Raw genomic sequence first — 18,849 nt, 5'->3', positions numbered from 1 at the left:
CTTACCTGGTGATGTGAGGGGCGGCTGATTCTCCATCATGGCGTCCTTGTACAGGTCCTTGTGTCCTTCTATATACTGCCACTCCTGTATGTACTGTATGGATGTCCGCCCCAACCTCTGCTCTGCTCAATAAATAACAGAAATCACTCAATTACCTCTTCCAACAACGTCTCCCCTCCACCTCCTGCAACCTTCTTGCTGCGTTAGTTCCTTACATTACATCACTTCCTGTCTGTGGTTCCATTCGCCATCTTGTGGTGAATAGGCTAACTGCAGCATCTGTTTGTCGAGTGACCTGCATTCTAATAACTGTATTATAATTATTATTAGTGATATTAAAATGAACCCAAGATGAAAATAAATCGATAAGATAAACAAATGTATGTATGCCCCTAGTCCAAAAAATGACTTTTTTTTTTAAGATATCCTATGGTTTACATTTACAGACTAAACTGAATTGTTTGTTGCCTCTGCTCAGTGGCTGCCTAATAAATGTACCAGAGTTAAAAAAAAAAAAAAAAAAAAAAGGGTCAATAGTTTATGTATTTGGTTTTTTTTTATCTCCCCTGCTCTCAGAAGTTGTATTCTTCCAGGAAAACATTGGTGGCTCTAATTTGCTTATCAGTGATGTTTACTATAGTCCCGACAAGGTATCAACAAGACAGAAGCTGCCACTTCCATGCGTAGAAATTAACTCTTTCAGGCAAAAATAAAACATGTATAACAGCCTGGTTATTAATATGTTTGGCACTGTACATACATGTTTATCTCATCATATCACACATCACCTCGGGTACACTGTAAGGGGAATCAGTTCTCCTCTCCTGTTGCCGGGTGCTTCACCCTCTTGCATGGAGGAGACTTCATCAGCATCTGGTTTGTTGCTGGGACCAGATACATAAAACCATTAGAGGAGGTGATTTTGATAGCCACATCTTACAAATAGAGACAGTGGATTTTTGAGCATGGGGCAATTAGACCCCCAGACATTATTATATTTGCCCCATTCTTACCCATTTGGCATGCTGGGTGTTTCTCTGCAGCAGCAGCATGCATAGTGCGCCCCTCTCTGCCTTGTCACTGCCACTTATAACACTGCAGCCTGCAATATATGTTTGTATTTCTATACAGATGACTGATTTTTGGACATCTTAATGTTCACACTCCAGTATTGCGCCCTTTCCTAGAATTATGAGTTCATTATATATACATATCTAGTTGTGACTGTTGTCACATTATATTGTGTTTAGATGTCTTTTATAATCAATGTATGATGAGCTATATTCATGCGATGTCTCCTTACCCCCTCCATGTATTTTCTTGCTAGATAGAATGTTTGTGGCGGCGCTGGGACAGACTTGGCTTTGCATGGTCTATGTATAGGTTTGTTTATACATCAGTGAATGATACTGTATTATGAGCACTATTAATAATATACTGTATATATCTCATTGGAGATTGTTTCTTCTTGGATGGGGGTGGAATCTGACTGGTGATTGGCCCCCCAAAATGTACATGAGAATGAGTGTCAGTAATTGATGCAGCCACACCCCTTGAGGAAGTCCGGGTGACGCTGGTGAAACATGTAGGGATCCTCCCTCGTGGTATCAGGTTCAGCATGGGGTGTGACATGCCTCCACACTTCTCAAGCCCCCACTAGTGTATTGCCATACACTGATAGAACCAACTGTCACTCCGTCCCCTACAGGGTTCCTTCTGTGTATGTATGATAGAACCAACTGTTGCTCGCTCCCCTACAGGGTTCCCTCTATGCATGTATCTCCTCCTGTGCACACAGATTTGCCGGGGAAATCTACATTGTGGTAGGGATGAGCGAGCACAGCTTCACAAAATGCCAAACAACAGCTGCACTTGTTCACATGCGAGGCCGCAGCAATAAGATTCAACTTACCCGGATGTTCAGCTCTTGCTGCAGTGTTCCATGTTATGTTCCATCATCCTGATATTTTTTGTTTTGCAGCAGTACTTCCGGCATGTATACCGAGCAGAAGGTGCTACTGCACCTGATAAACTCTCTGCCACAGGAGTTTGTCAGCATACAGACTCCCAACATTTGGAGCAAGGAAAAGGGGTCACTGATACATGCTCCCACCACACTTTTAGCCATGCCATAATCGTACATAAGGCTGAAATTATGAGCGTTGACGTGAGATACTGTGTGTGCAGCCAGATGTACATAAACCGACTAGCGTTGTGCCCCCTCTCCCCTTAAAGAAAAAATAAGGCCCTTAATACACCAACATATGAGACATAACAAGATAGAGTTTCCACAGTAACCACTTCTTAAATAAATTTAAATAGACTTTCCCCACCCAATAATTATGCAGTAAAACACATTATTCAGCAACCTGTGCACCAAACCACTTAACCCTTCCCGACTGCCTAACGCCAATAGGCGTCAGGAAGGTGGCTCCTCCAGGACTGCCTAACGCCAATCAGCGTCAAGTCCTGGGAGCGGAGAGTAGCGAGTTACAGAGCTCAGCTTCGTAAACAACCTGCCAGCTGTCATTGCGGCTGGCAGGCTGAACCCCCCCCCCCCCCCCCAGCCCAAATGACTTTTACGGCGCTGTAATCTAGTGCAGCGGTGTACGGGGGACAGCCCTGTCACTTGGCTGTCCCCTAGATAGGCAGGAAAACAGATCGCTCTCATAGGCTAATGCCTATGAGAAGGCGATCTATGTGATTGGATGTCGGAGGGAGGAAGTAAAATATAAAAAAAATAGCAAATTTTATTTTTAAAAAAGCAATAATATTATTTAAAAAAAAATGGCAGCAGCAATCAGATGCCACCAACAGAAAGCTCTGTTGGTGGCAAGAAAAGGAGGGCATATTCCTTTGTGTGCTAAGTTGTATGGCCCTGCAGTACACTGTTAAAGCTGCAGTGTGCTAAATTGTAAAAAATGGCCTGGTCACTAGGGGGGTGTAAGCCTGCGGTCCTCAAGCAGTTAAACCACGCCTGAAGCAAGAAGTATATGGAAGCTGCCATATTTATTTCCTTGTATGCAATACCAGTTGCCTGGCTGTCCTGCTGATCCTCTGCCTCTAATACGTTTAGCCATAGACCCTGAACAAGCATGCAGCAGTCAGATGTTTCAGGCATTATTGTCAGATATGACACAATTATCTGCAAGCTCGTTTCTGGTGTGATTCGGGCATTACTTCAGCCAATTAGATCAGTAGGATTGCCAGGCAACTGGTATTGTTTAAATGGAAATAAATATGGTGGCCTTCATATTCTTCTCACTTCAGTTGTTCTTTAATTACTAGTATGTCTCTCTCTCTCTTTCTCAAAAAAAAAAAAAAAGCCAAATAGAAGTGTGTTAGCCCAAATAGCTCAAAATAGCTAGGCAGTGTCCCCCCCCACACACACACAAAAACAAAAAACCAATAATAGGCAGTTTCCCCCAAAAGAAACAAAATTATGCACATTTCCCAAACATATTTTGTCAGCATTTCACACCAATAAGCATTGGTTTTTCCTCCCCTGAACAGTTCCCTAATGTCTAGTAGCCCCTCCCTCCCCTACATAGTTCCCTGGTGTCTAGTAGCCCCTCCCTCCAGTTCCCTGATGTCTAGCGGCCCACTCTCTTCCCTCTACAGATATCTCCCGCCTAATGGTTCTCCTTCATCCCTTTGCAGAGATCGACTTGTTGCTCTAATCAGCTGCATACGGAGCCAGCTGGAATGACTGCCCAGGTGATGCAGCGTGATATATAATTGAACAGACTTGCCCAGGCTGTCATTACAGCCAGCTCAGCAGGTGGCTGAGGTCACTCCGCTGCTGCTAACTCTGCATCTGCTGACATCTGGACACAAGTGGGTGCTGCGGGACACCAGACAGCACCTTCCAACTTGGGACAATCCCAGCAAAACTGGGACAGTTGGGAGACATGAACATAATGTGGTGGGTGAGCAGCATGCATGAACATGCATTGGGGGCTCCTCAATCAGGATCTAGAAGATACTAGCATTAGATAATTAACTAAAGGTATTATTATTTATAAATAACTAGCTGAAGACCCGGCTTTTATCGAGTAGGTATTTTGCTTGTTGTTGGCTCCGACCACTTTTTCTAACTTTGGAACACAGCCACTCAATGAACAAGTTTGTGAGCTTTGGGATCCTTGGCATCTATAATGTGATAATGGAAGCAGTTTAAATTTTCTCATTGATATCAATCAAACAAATCTGGTTGGCTATTTGTGGCTCTGCCCCTTTTCTGAATTTGAACTCCAGTCCTCCAATGACCGACTGTACCAAGTTTGAGGCCTCTGCCATTAGCAGTATGAGAATGGGAGCAATAAAAATATTCCCCTTGAAAATCAATAAGTACATTTTGTTTGGCTTATGTAGGCTCCACCCACTTTCTTAAATATGAATCCCAGTCACCCAGTGACCAACTATACCAAGTTTGAGAACCCTGCCATTAACAATCTAAGAATGGGTGCAGTTTAAATGTTCCCATTTAAAAATGTGGTTGTTGTTGGCTCTGCCCACTTTTTGTTAACTTGACACACAGTCACAACTGTACTGTGTGTGTGGGTGCGTGGCGTTCTCGTATTCGGCCTAAGTGCAAAGCTGACCCAAATACGAAAACGCGGAGTGCGCGCTGAGGACTCGACAGCAGAGTGGAAGTGTCTAGTGAACCGCTAGTGGTGGCAGTGAGGGGTGTTCTGAGGGGTCCCAGCCTTGTTTTAGCTTGACTAAGGCTGCTTCCCCTCTCAGTCTGGTCAAACCCGCAGTCGGGAACCGTATACGCAGGCGTGCCGCGGGCCGGTTCCTCACATAATTGGCTGGCAGTGGTGGCATCATTTAGTACATTAGTACGCAGTTTAGCTCGCTATTCTGAGTACTAAAGGCTGGAAGCTTGCTAGAAGCAACTAGCCTACAGAAGTCTACTCAGTGCAGAATCTATATACGTTTTTTTTTTGTTCAAAGATACACACTTGGTGTTTTGCTTTCCCACCCCCCCCCCCCTTTTTTTGTCTTTTTATTTTTTGCAACACGATGGCTCAGAAAGCAACCAGCTATGCAAGGCAAAGCAAAGAAATACTACTCAACCTGTGTGAGCACAAAGGCATCGAGACGGTGAGCGGCCAGACTAAGGAGCAGTTAGTTTGGGCCCTCGAGGAGTATGATGAGGCAGAGCAAGCCCGTGCTTCAACGTCAGCGGATGCAGCTCACGACACGACACGCCAGAGGAGGAATCGCTCCCGCCACAGAATGCGAGGGGAGACGATGTCCTGGATGATCCACCGAACACAGAGATGACATCTCTGGAAGCTGATCTACAGCTATTGAACTCGGCTGATCCCGAACTGCGCCTAAAGCTGATTCTGGAACATCGGCAAGCAGAGAGGGAACAAGCTGCCCAGCGACTCCAGGCCGAGAGGGACAGACTCCGGGCAGAGGAGGGAAGAGCTGAACGGCAACACCAGCTGGAGCTGGCTAAACTTCAGCAGAACCGGTCTGCTGGACCCGCAGAACACGAAGGTGAGCGAGTCCACAGAATCCCCCTGGATAAGTTCCCTGCTATGGACAAGGACTCTGACATAGACACTTTCCTACAGGGGTTTGAAAGGACATGTCGGCAGTATGGGGTGCCCCGTGAGCAGTGGGCACGATACCTCACACCAGGGCTGAGAGGCAAGGCCCTGGAGGCGTTTGTGAGTCTCCCCCAGGAGGAAGAAACAGACTTTGGGGCAATTAAGAAAGCCATCATTGCGCGATACCACCTCACGCCAGAGGTGTATCGCAAACGTTTCAGGACAGTGCAGCGAGGTCCTAATGACAGTTACCTGGATCATGCTTGCAACCTGCGCACTGCCTTCCAGCAGTGGCTAAAAGGACTGTCAGTTAAAACCTTGGATGCCCTGCAGGAGCTGATATTAAAAGACCAGTTCCTACACACCTGTCCTGTTGAGGTCCGGCTGTTTGTGCTGGATCGAGAACCAAAGACAGTGGATGAGGCTGCGGAAATGGCCGATGCCTACACCGCCCATAGAGCACCTGAGTCCCAGAGGACTACTACGCCCAGCTGGAGAGGAGAACAGATTGCTAAACCTGTTTCACCCAGCACCCAGAGGAGGCAAGCACCGCTGTCTCCTGGATTCAAGCAACCTGACACTCGGAAATGCTTTGTATGTGACAGGGTGGGTCATATCAGCACGACTTGCCCAGAGAGGAAGAGGGAGGCCCCAAAATCCAGTGAGGCCTCAAACGCCAGTGAAGTCCCAACGGCTTTGTGTGCTACCAGGAATGCCACTGGCTATGCAGAGAATCTGCAGCTTGTCACGGTTGGGGGTACAGTTGCCACTGGGCTGAGAGACACTGGAGCAGAAGTGACTCTCATACATCCCCAGCTTGTGAACCCGGAGCAGTACATACCTGGGAAAATGATTGCTGTCAGAGGAATTGGGGATGTCACCCCAGCAATACCCACCGCCTTGGTCCACCTGGATTGGGGGGCCGGCAGCGGACTGAAAGAAGTTGGGGTAACTGACAAAATCCCCACCAACGTTTTGCTGGGTACTGATCTGGGACGGTTAGTGGCCCGGTATGAGCCTGCTCCAAACCCTGTGGAGCCCGCCTCCCCAGCAGAAGTTCAGGACTCTTGCAAGGTACTGTTTGATAATGCTGTGCAAGTGGGGAGTGCTGGCGAGGCCCCAGGGGCTACGGACTGTATGCTAGGAGCCAGCCCTAGTGAGTCTCCAGTGCCTAGGCCTGGAGTGGGACATGTTGATACAAAGAATGCAGAAATTGATGTCATTTATGACGCACGGACTATCGAGGCGATCGATGCAGGAACTGTTGATGATACTTGTAAAGTGCTGAGTAGCAATGTGTGTAATGATACCGATAATGTGGATGTTTTCGGTGATGTTCTAAATGTCAATATGTATAAGACGGATAATGTTGATATCATATGTGTTGTGCTACATAATGATGCTTGTCCTGTGGACACTCCGTCGGCTGCAGGAGTAACCAGCAATGGTCGCTGGGCTGCAGCAGGTGGACTGTCCACTGAAGGGGCAGACAGCAAAAGGCCAGATCTTCCTCCTTCAGATGTTTTCAAGACCAAAGGTGATGTGGTTTATGATATGTGTAATGTGGGCACTCCCTCCGCTGCCGTGGTAACCCGCAGCGCTAGCGGGCCTACAGCAGAGGGACTGTCCACTGAAGTGACAAATGTTGCTGGGTCAGCAACATCCACTTCGGAACCTGGCTCTGAGGGCCCAGGAGCCTCTCCGTCTGCAGCCTTCCTAGAATGTGTGACAGGCAACACTGAGCTCTCTGGGGCTGTTCGATTTGACAGCAGCCTGGAAGAGCTCAGGGGGCTAGCCAGCAGGTCACCAGTTGGGAGGGGCGGGCTGAGAGGGTTCTGGGAAGTTATTCCCTCGGAGCTGTCCGAAGTGGAGGAGGCAGCCCGGCAGAGAATCATTCCCCAAAGGGACCGAGAGATAGCTCCTGCCACTATAGAGAAAGTGCGTGTAGCGACGGTTGGAACCCTCCCCCAGCTGCAGCACTGTCTCTATGGTCGCGTATTCACGGTCGTCACCGACCACAACCCTCTTAGTTGGTTACATCGGGTTTCTGGTGACAATGGAAAATTGCTGAGATGGAGCTTGGTTCTCCAACAATATAGCTTCACTATTCAACATAGGAAGGGGAGCAATCATGGGAATGCGGATGGGCTGTCCCGTCAAGCAGAACCAACCGTGTAGGTGCTGGCAGGATGATCTGGGAAGATCGTCTGCCTTGCACCAAGTTAACGGCGGAGGTGTGGAGATATATTGAGGTGCTGATGATATTAAGGATAACAGGAACATATTTCCTTCATTTTTTTGACTGTATCATATGGGATTGTCTGTTAGCCAGTCTTCCTGGAATTCCGTATAAAGTGTAAATTACCTATCATTGTCTGCTTCTAATTAGGAGACCCTTAATTAGACAGTTGCTGTGAAGCCTATACAGGTGGTCAGACCATGTTGTCTGAATAATGTCTCAGAGGTGTATTGTGTTTGGGAGCAATTGTCATCTGGACTAGCTGCGGGATGCTTTGAAGCAGATCACACAGGACATCCTGCTGCAATGTGAAAGCCTTAATCAATTGTCACCTGTAACCTGGGGAGATTGGAGGTGAAGGAAGTCTTTTGTTGGGGGTGGGTACTATAGTGGATGTTGGATCTCTGGAAAAGGAATTGCTTTGAAATCTGTAAGTGTCAACAGGATATTTGTTGTTCTCAAGATTATGACAAGCGTTCGGTGATGTCACAAACGGGGAAAGTGCATTAGTTCCTGGGGGCTGGACATTAAATGCCCCAGGGGACACTTCAGACTATTTATGCTGACCCAGGACAGCCACCGGCATCTGCTCTTGGAGTTAGCGCATAGCTAGAGTTAATCTCGACTTCTGGTCGAACAAGCGGCATGCTCCTGCCGACAACGTTGAGACCTTCAAGTTGGTAACGTTTTTAATCCCCATTTTTATTTTTACGTAAATATCCGTGTGTGTTATCTTTGTAACTTTTATCTTGTAACTATTTTTACTTTGTTTTTTGTAATCTTTTGTATATATTAAGTTCTGCACTGTTCTGTTTTTCTGGAATATTAAATTATTATTTAATAAGCTTGACTTCTGCCGTACTAAACTAACACTCATAGCCTAAAGGAGACTGCAGTGTAGCTGTGTATAAGTCCGTGCCTAGTTGTATGTTTGAGCAACACTACCATATGAAATTGTAATTGCATTGTGTGTGGGGGCGTTTGTCATACGTTGGCCTAAAGCGCGCAGCTGACCCAACGTACGAAACGCCAGTGCGAGTAGCTAACAGTATCGTTCGGAACGACTGTTAGTGGTTTTGCTGCACGACAGTGTAACTCGCATTACAAGTCAGTGTCTGATTGTGCTGTGTTACTGTACAACTGTACTGTGTGTGTGGGTGCGTGGCGTTCTCGTATTCGGCCTAAGCGCAAAGCTGACCCAAATACGAAAACGCGGAGTGCGCGCTGAGGACTCGACAGCAGAGTGGAAGTGTCTAGCGAACCGCTAGTGGTGGCAGTGAGAGGTTTTCTGAGGGGTCCCAGCCTTGTTTTAGCTTGACTAAGGCTGCTTCCCCTCTCAGTCTGGTCAAACCCGCAGTCGGGAACCGTATACGCAGGCGACAACGCCGACCACCCAAATAGGAGTGACACAGCTGAGCTCATCAGCCCTATAGGCTTTAAACACCACATCTGTCACGTAAGTGTGCTGAATAGCGCAGTCCGATGTTGATTGTTCTTAGAAAGTTACGCTATGAGCGTTTTTATGGTTATATTTTAAATGTGTATTATGGATTCAAACTGTCGGGAGTTCATCTGAGAAGCTGCTTTTGCCTGGTTATTACATCAAGTGTTAGACTCACCTGGAATTTGATATGGATGTCATCTGGTGAACAGTTTGTCAATAAGGCAGAGGTTGTGTTGTCATACACAGAGTGAAGCACGTGTGTACCACCCTACCACTCGGGGTGTTCTATATGACTTGGATGCACTTTATCCATCAGTAATGCACTATGTACAGTGTGTTTGAATTTTGCAGATGGTGAGAACCTGGAGAAGAGGAGCGCTGTCACTTATCACTTTGTTATGATTTTTCTGCACTTATGATAGCGAACACTCTTGATATTGGTATATATAGTTGATTTGCAAAGGGGCAGGCGCAGTTTGTGTAATCAGTGTTAGAAGTAGATGGCAGAGGGTTTGTGTTAGGCTCAGGTTAGTGAAAGTGATAATAGAATACTGGTAAAATTTTCATCCCCCTTAAGTGTCGCCCATCACAATGTGGCCATACTGAAGGGTATCCCTGTTTCCTGCTGCTCCCGGTTCCTGTGACTCAGCTCTGTAGTTCGGGTAGTGTGAAGGTCGGCCATGGCATCTGGTATTTTGTGGTAGAATCTTGTGAAATGGATGGAGGTGAAGGAAGGTCACCCTATTGGGATGGGGAACAAGCCTGTGTCTTCATGTCCCTCCCACCCCCTGCTCCACCCTGGCGGAGGTCTCCTGGCTGCCCACAGGCTGCTCTGACAGGTGCTCACAGGGAGCCATGTGTGGCATATGGGGATGTTTGTATGACCATATTATATTACAGCTAGCATTCCAATTCCAAATTAAGCTGTCGGCTGCCTCTGCATAAATGCAGGGATTGTCCATAGTCTTGTTAAAAAACAGGGATTCCTAATTAGTTACTGCAGTTATTCAGTAAGCTAACCAATGGCTCATCAGTTTGACACCTTACCTGGACAACCCTACACTAGCTGGCAGCATGCCTATGTACAATGCCCGGAGCTTGCAGCTCCACACCAACCTCCTATCACGCCATAACTGACATTAGTTGTCCGGTCTGAGCATGGCACAGGTACAGAGGCATTTTACCAGGTAGAGGAGTCACCAGATAAGGGGTCACATTGATGAATGGTTGGTTAGCTTACTTGGTTACTGCAGTAAATGTCACTGATGATCCCTCTTGTGTTGGAGGAGAACTGTTTATTATTGAAAAACCCTTTTACCAGCAGGTGAGAGGTACCTCCATGGGGGCGGCATGTGCTCCAGCTTATGCCTGTATACATCATAGATGGCAGGTAGAGATGGTAAATAAGATACAAATATATCTAAGTTAATGCAAGTTTAGGCACATTTATGCAGCATGAAATGTATAAGCTATAGGCTTGCTATACACCAGCGGCTCTGGATGGGAGCCTGGCTCCAGGGCATAAAGAGATGATTTGCATATTCAGGAGTGATGCATCATGGGAAGCCACAGTTGCTCACTTAAAGCTGTATTATCACAAATACTTCCCCTTTGTCCAACTCCATCCATCTATATCACATTCCCTCAGTCTATTGATATTCGGCACATTGTCCAGAAGAATAACTTTATTAACAGCTTTACATAAAGATTTTTTTGCTACATAACACAGAATCGTTTCTAGCAACAACTGCAGTGATTGTAACACATATAGCAGTATCCTGTCCCCCTCTCCACCCCAGAATTCCTGTATCTCACCTCCAGCCCAAAAACCTGTATCCAATCATCTCCTTCTAATTTACATTTGTGGTGCAGCACTGAGGCATTGGGGTGTATCTGCATTATATGTACTGGAGTATAATATGACCTGGAATTAAATCTGACTTCTAATACCTTATCTATTGCTGGTATCATATTTATTGTATTAACATGTTAAATAGCTGCCAATAGTTGTTACTCTGTAAGCATGTAACAATATAGATCTACTGTATAACGTTATCTGAAAAATTCTTTAGAGAAATCATGAGATCCCTGGAAGATCCCGTCACAGTCACAGTGATCCAATCTCTCTGAATATCAGTCCTGTGTGTGTCCAGTGTAACATTGCTGGGAGATAAATCCCTCTCTTCTTATCTTACTGGACTTTGTGCATTCATCTCAAATCTCTTCACGTTTCCTAAATATAAAACAAAGACACAGAGAGACAGAAAGAGGGAAATCTCCTTTCCTCAGGTCAGTCTGGAAGAATGGGAGATTTCTAATATTTCCACATCTGCGGCTCACAGAAGGTAAATAACAATGGTATGCAGAACTTTCCTGGCGTCACACAATTTTATTTTTACATTAATGAGGTTAAATTCTTACTCCAAATTGTGCACAGCAGCCATATCAGTGTGACATACAATCTTGTCCATTCAGCTCCCAACAAAAACAGCTCTTCAGCACCCTTTGTTATCAGAAGTGTTTGTTTAGCCAGATAGAAGTATTTTGTCATTTACACTTCAGGAGAGCTGTGGCTGCATGCCACTTCAGATCCTGCCTCATATGCATAGATAAAGCACCTAGTTTATTAACCCTTGTAATATAAAATACAAAAAGTGAACACAGGTAAATTCTAACTAGGCTTTAGTACTAATTGTACCCATGTTCATCTCATCGTGAGAGGAGTCCTCAGGATTCTGTTTAAAAATGCTTCCATGTGTACTCTGCAAGATGTAAAAGAAACGTGGAAAATAACACTTATGGCCAAACATTACCCACACTCAACACAAATGTTGGTCAAGCAGTGATTTATGCCCAAAGGATCTCTCATGTTTGACAAGGTTTGATTTCAGAGTAAAACATGTTCCACACTCAGAACATGAAAAGGGCTTTTCACCAGTGTGAGATTTCTCATGTCTTACTAACACTGATTTCTGGGCAAAACTTTTCCCACACTCAGCACATGAATAGGGCTTCTCACCAGTATGAAGTCTCTCATGTGTGACAAGAGTTGATTTCACACCAAAACATTTCCCACACTCAGCACATGAAAAGGGCTTTTCATCAGTGTGAGCTCTCTTATGTGTGACAAGGATTGATTTAAGAGCAAAACATTTCCCACACTCTGCACATGGATATGGCTTCTCACCAGTGTGAGATTTCTTATGTGGTATAAGAGCTGATTGCTGTGCAAAACATTTCCCACACTCAGCACATGAATAGGGCTTTTCACCAGTGTGAATTCTCTCATGTTCGATAAGGTATGATTTATCAGTAAAACTTTTCCCACATTTAGCACATGAATAAGGCTTCTCACCAATGTGAAGTCTCTCATGTTTGACAAGATGTGATTTCTGAGCAAAACATTTCCCACACTCTGCACATGGATATGGCTTCACACCAGTGTGAGTTTTCTTATGAGGTATAAGAGCTGATTGCTGTGCAAAACATTTCCCACACTCAGCACATGAATAGGGCTTTTCACCAGTGTGAATTCTCTCATGTTCGAGAAGGTATGATTTATCAACAAAACTTTTCCCACATTCAGCACATGAAAAGGGCTTCTCACCAGTGTGAAGTCTCTCATGTCTGACAAGGTGTGATTTCTGAGCAAAACTTTTCCCACATGTGGAACAGGAATAAGACCTTCTAGCAAGGGGAGAGCTGTTATGGGTATGATGCCCCTCAGGGTTAGACAGGTGAGGGGAGTCTGGGGGAATATTTGGGGTCACCAGGATATCTGCAGAAGACTCTTGTCCAGTGACATCATCATCCGTTGTACAGTCTGTGGATACAGAGAGACGAGTCTCTGAGAGGTTCCTGATGCCGGGACTCCGCGCTGCAAATAGAGAAACATTATCACTTCCTGTTAGAGAATTCTGAGGGGAGGAACAATTATCATTAGGGATGGTCAGTGAGCTGCTGAGAATTCCAAGTTGATGCAAAGTTTATGCAAAATGCAGTACCATTTGGTAGCAAACAAATGCAACAAATGCGCTAATTGGCCTGGAGCATCACACACACACACACACACACACACACACACACACACACACACACACACACACACACACACACACACACACACACACACACACACACACACACACACACACACACACACACACACACACACACACACACACACACTCTATGAAAATTGACACCTTCACCAGATCTGACATCTGACTACCTACCCCTGCCTGGACATCATGCAGTATGGGGGTAACTTCTTGCTCTTGTTATTTTGAATACTTGCAAATACCTTCTGTTTCTGTGGAAAGCATAATTGCACTTGGCATAGTTGTTTTAGTAGAGAGTAGCTACCTTTATATTCAGTCCCCCCTCCCCCCCATCATCACTCGCAGTCTTACAGCCCTTCCCCCACTGATTGGATTCATGTGATCTATACTTTAAATTTCACAAACCCACTCCAACCTGACAGGTAGACAGCATGTTTTAGACTTTTGGTCCTCCTCCGTACAAGGCAGGGAATGATATGGCTATATGGGATAGGGCTTCGACCAGAACAACAGAGTACTGAGGAGGACCAAAATTCTGAAACAGGCTGTCTGTAAGGCATGCCAAGCTATTCTACAGTAGATCAGCCCCTATGCCCCAATCTATCACCACCTTCTTCACCTTATGTGGCGCGTTCCCGCATGATCGCAAAGTGAGGAATAACACCTGCCCGACTTCAGTTACACCCAGGCCCTGAAGGTGCAAGGTATAGAAGCTGATCGTAGAGCTGCTAAAATAGCCTACCAAAGCCAAACAGAGCTAAAGCAAATCTGTGACAATCCAGGTCATACACAGGCAATCAATATAATGAGGTACAAAAGGGCTAGGCAATACACAGGTAACTCCAAGGTCGGTTCAGGCAGCAATCAGAGTGATCCAGAAACAAGCAATAAGTTTGTTCAGGCAGCAAACAGGGTAATCCAGTAACAAGCAATAGGTCAGAGTCCAGTAAGCAATACACAGAATAGTAAGAGCCCCCAGCAATCAGCCACAGCTAATGATACCACGGGCAAAGTTTGACTGTCACAGCAAGCATTAAATACAACATCCAACCAGTCAGTGGCCGGCCACTCACACAATGTCCAATCATACAGCATCAGCCCTGCCTGAGTGTCAGCTGACTAACATATCATCTGACACTAAGTTACTTAGCCTACCTAAGTATCAACTGACACCAAATCTTCCGGCATCTAAGGGAATAGGACAGACGCCTGCCGGAAGGCACTCGCCCTTTACTAGGAGACGTGTGCGTGGCCTGGTTGCTAGGGATGCGCACACACGAAGAGCGCTGAAGTGGAGAGAGCTGCCCAAGTCTCCGCGGCGATGGATGCCTCGCGGGATTGCAGAGATAAGTTGCTGACACTGTCAACATGTGGGGCTGATGTGGCTCGGTAAAATTTAAAGGAGAACTGTAGTGAGAGGTATATAGAGGCTGCCATATTGATTTTCTTTTAAGTAATACCAGTTGCCTGGCTATCCTGCTGATCCTCTGCCTCTAATACTTCTAGCCATAGACCCTGAACAAGCATGCAGCAGATCACGTGTTTCTGACATTTTTGTCAGATCTGACAAGATTGGCTGCATGCTTGTTTCTGGTGGGATTCTGCAGGCAGATAGCTCAGCAGGGCTGCCAGGTAACTGGTATTGCTTAAAAGGAAATCAATATGGCAGCCTCCATATACCCCTCATTAGAGTTCTCCTTTAAAGCTATAGACGTGCTATACACCAGCAGTTCTGGATGTAAGTCTGGCTTCAGGGGCATAAAGAGATCATTTGCATATTCAGTAGCGGTGCATTGTGGGTATCCACAGATGTTCACTTAAAGCCGAATTATCACAAGTACCTTCTGTTTTAAGATGGCAAATCACACCATGCATTGATTTTTAGTAGTAGGGCTTTTTGAAAGGCGGATCTAAACGTCACATGACAAGCATCCCCTCCCTGAGATGCTATTTAAACCCAGCACTAATCCAGCACAGTGAGCACTTTTAAGCCTCAGAAGAAGCTGATTAAGCGAAACGGTTGTCAGGCCGTGCACCCTGCGACACCCACTGTCACCCCACATCCCCACAGCGCTCCTCACTATAAGTATCACTTTTTATACTGGATGCTATGCACAAGATGGACTCTTCATGCATGCTTTGTGAAGTCAAGTGAATGAAGCAATACATTGTCAGTAGTGCCAAGAATTTCCACCATCTTGTTGTTGTTACCTTCTGATTTAAGAAGACAAATCACACCAAGCATTGATTTTTAGTAGAAGGGCTTTTCGGTCTATTTTAGTCCCATATACTTTCCTAGTGGTTTGGGTTACTCAGCGTAATATGCATTTTCAATTTCTATTGGTTATCACTCACCACTGCTCATCCTTCTAATGTCTTCGTCCTTACATCCGCTCATCATGTCACCCTCCTCCATAGACTGCTGATCACTCCTCACATACGTCTCTTCTTCTTCCTCTTTAATCACTCTTATTATTAAACCCTCCGTAGACTGCTGATCACTCCTCACATATGTCTCTTCTTCTTCCTCTTTAATCACTCTTATTATTAAACCCTCCATAGACTGCTGATCACTCCTCACATATGTCTCTTCTTCTTCCTCTTTAATTGTCCTCATCATGTCACCCTCCTCCATAGACTGCTGATCCCTCCTCACATACGTCTCTTCTTCTTCCTCTTTATATGTCCCCATCATGTCACCCTCCTCCATAGACTTCTGATCACTCCTCACATACGTCTCTTCCTCTTTAGTATTTACACGTTTTCCAACCTATGTGCAAAAAATAAGAAATACTTTAAATTTTGAACACAGATTAATAGCATGAGAAAAACAAATAAATGTCACAGTTTGGGGTCTCTAACGAACCTCAGTTCTACCTACCTGATAATGGTGGGGGGTGGTGGGATCTTCTTGTGGATAATGCAGGGAATAAAGAGGACCTGTACATCTGTCTGGTGAGTTTCTATTACTGGACCCATCTGCAGGAAATACACACACACTGACTGAATACATTGGCCCAGATGCAATCCACTTTTTCTCCTGAGTTTTCTCCAAGGTTATATTTTCAAAATTGTGAATACAATGCCTTTTAAACCATCAGCAAGCAAGATAATACTAAAAATCATTTTGATAGTATTTTCTCACCTATTTTTTAGTACTTTTCCAGTTACAAAGTGCTGAAAAGTTATTCTAAATTGAAGATTAGAAATCACCTAGGAGAAAACATTAATTGCATATGGGCTCCTGTGTCTATGTTTTTATGGGATGATGGTGGATCTAGGTGCAAGCCCCCCCCCCAACTGTCCTGGATTCAGCGGTACGGTCCCAGGTTGGGGGAGGGGTCCCGCTGCCCCAGGCCACCCACTGGTGTGTCCCGGCAGGCAGAGGAGGGAATAAAAAAAGATCAAGGCACCAGGCGCGGACAGCCGCCTCTTGAGTCCCCTTACAAATGCAGAAAACGTGCGCAGCGGGCATTTTTGTTTACCTTTCCGTTCTGGTGGCCGGCTTCCTACTTCTTGTTTCCCATGACGCGAAACAGGAAGTAGGAAGCCGGCCACCAGAACAGAAAGGTAAACTAAACACCCGCTGCGCACTGTCTCTGCATTTGTAAAGGTACTCAAGAGGGGGGCACGTTATGAAGAGGGAGGGAGAGAGGAGTGATGTCAGCCCCCCTCCCCGCATTACACTTTAGCGGCCATCTGCAGCTGGTGCCTCAATCTTTTTTTCTCTCCTTTCTGTCCATTGGCACACTACCCAATTCACCTCCCCACAGAGTGGCATTCTCCTCCCTCCACTCCCCCCAGAGTGGCACCCTCCTCCCCACCCACCCAGAGTGGCACCCCTCCCCCCCCTACCCAGAGTGGCACCCTCCTCTCCCCCCAGAGTGGCACCCTCTTTCCCACTTAAGGTGGCACTCTCCTACGCAGAGTGGCACCCTCCTCTCCCACCCAGAGTGGCACCCTCCTACCCACCCACCCAGAGTGGCACTTTCCTCTCCCCCCAGAGTAGCACCCTCCTCTCCCCCCAGAGTGGCACCCTCTTTCCCACTTAAGGTGGCACTCTCCTACACAGAGTGGCACCCTCCTCTCCCACCCAGAGTGGCACCCTCCTACCCACCCACTCCTACTCTCAGAGTGCCACCCTCCTCTCCCCTAGAGTGGCAACCTTCTCCCAACCCACCCAGAGTGGCACCCTCCTCTCTACTCTCCCCCCAGAGTGGCACCCTTCTCCCCACCCAGAGTGGCACCCTCCTCTCTCCCCAGAGTGGCACCCGTTTCCCCACTTAAGGTGGCACTCTCCTACACAGAGTGGCACCCTCCTCTCCCACCAAGAGTGGCACCCTCCTACCCACCCACTCCCCTAGAGTGCCACCCTCCTCTCCCCCAGAGTGGCAACCTCCTCCCAACCCACCCAGAGTGGCACCCTCCTCTCTACTCTCCCCCCAGAGTGGCACCCTCCTCTCCCCCTAGAGTAGCACCCTCCTCCCCAGAATGGCACCTTCCTCTCCCCCAGGGTGGCACCTTCCTGCCCACCCACTGACACCCTACTCCCCACCTACTGGCACCCTCTTCCTACCCACTAGGACCTTCCTCCCCACCCACTGTCACCCTCTCCGACCCACTGGCACCCTCCTGAAAAATCTAGAGTGTGGCTTACAGGAATCATTAGGCATTTCTACAAAAATCTGCTTTACTCACCTGGGGCTTTCTCCAGCCCCTTGCAGCCGACTGTCCAACATTGTCACCTCCGCCGCTGCCCCGTGGACAACATGGCCGCGATTGACAGCGGCGCTTGACGCAGGCACAGCACAGGCAACCTCGCGGTCGTCCTCTGCACCGTGTGGCGACAGCGGCGGAGGTGACAGTGTGGGACAGTCGGCTGCAAGGGGCTGGAGAAAGCCCCAGGTGAGTGTAATGAGATAGACAAGAATGTAAAGAGTCTATCTCATTACAGCGAGTAAAGCAGATGTTTGTAAATATGCGTGATGATTTCTTTATGCCCGTACAGGGGGCGTGGCTTAGGTGTCCCTCTTTCTCATCTTCCAAAGTTGTGAGGCATGTAGGTGGACCCTCTGTACTGCTCTCTCCTGTACAAGACTCCTCTTACCTGGTGATGTGAGGGGCGGGTGATTCTCCATCATGGCGTCCTTGTACAGGTCCTTGTGTCCTTCTATATACTGCCACTCCTGTATGTACTGTATGTCCGCCCCAACCTCTGCTCTGCTCAATAAATAACAAGAATCACACAATTACCTCTTCCAACAACGTCTCCCCTCCACCTCTTGCAACCTTCTTGGTGCGTTAGTTCCTTACATTACATCACTTCCTGTCCGTGGTTCCATTCGCCATCTTGTGGTGAATAGGCTAACTGCAGCATCTGTTTGTCGAGTGACCTGCATTCTAATAACTGTATTATAATTATTATTAGTGATATTAAAATGAACCCAAGATGAAAATAAATCGATAAGATAAACAAATGTATGTATGCCCCTAGTCCAAAAAATGAATTTTTTTTTAAGATATCCTATGGTTTACATT

At 46.5% G+C, this 18,849-nt stretch overlaps 1 protein-coding gene and 1 long non-coding RNA gene across 2 annotated transcripts in view; both read right to left on the bottom strand.

Moving 5' to 3' along the window:
* LOC137537113 (uncharacterized) overlaps positions 1-18,849 on the bottom strand; it is a 162,792-nt gene that overhangs the window by 39,733 nt on the left and 104,210 nt on the right. The window contains 1 exon segment of the mRNA XM_068259248.1: positions 12,075-12,934. Coding sequence (XP_068115349.1) covers positions 12,075-12,934 — 860 coding nt within the window.
* Positions 16,188-18,618, bottom strand: LOC137535339 (uncharacterized). Its single transcript, XR_011024398.1, has 2 exons — positions 18,565-18,618; positions 16,188-16,290 (listed from the first exon to the last, which is right to left on the bottom strand). It is a non-coding gene; the product is annotated as an uncharacterized lncRNA (long non-coding RNA).

Source organism: Hyperolius riggenbachi, chromosome 10 (genome assembly GCF_040937935.1).
Source record: "Hyperolius riggenbachi isolate aHypRig1 chromosome 10, aHypRig1.pri, whole genome shotgun sequence".
In the NCBI taxonomy this organism is placed as follows: Eukaryota; Metazoa; Chordata; class Amphibia; order Anura; family Hyperoliidae; genus Hyperolius; species Hyperolius riggenbachi.
Note: the sequence above shows the minus strand (reverse complement) of the source record. Positions and strands in the feature narration are given on the sequence as shown.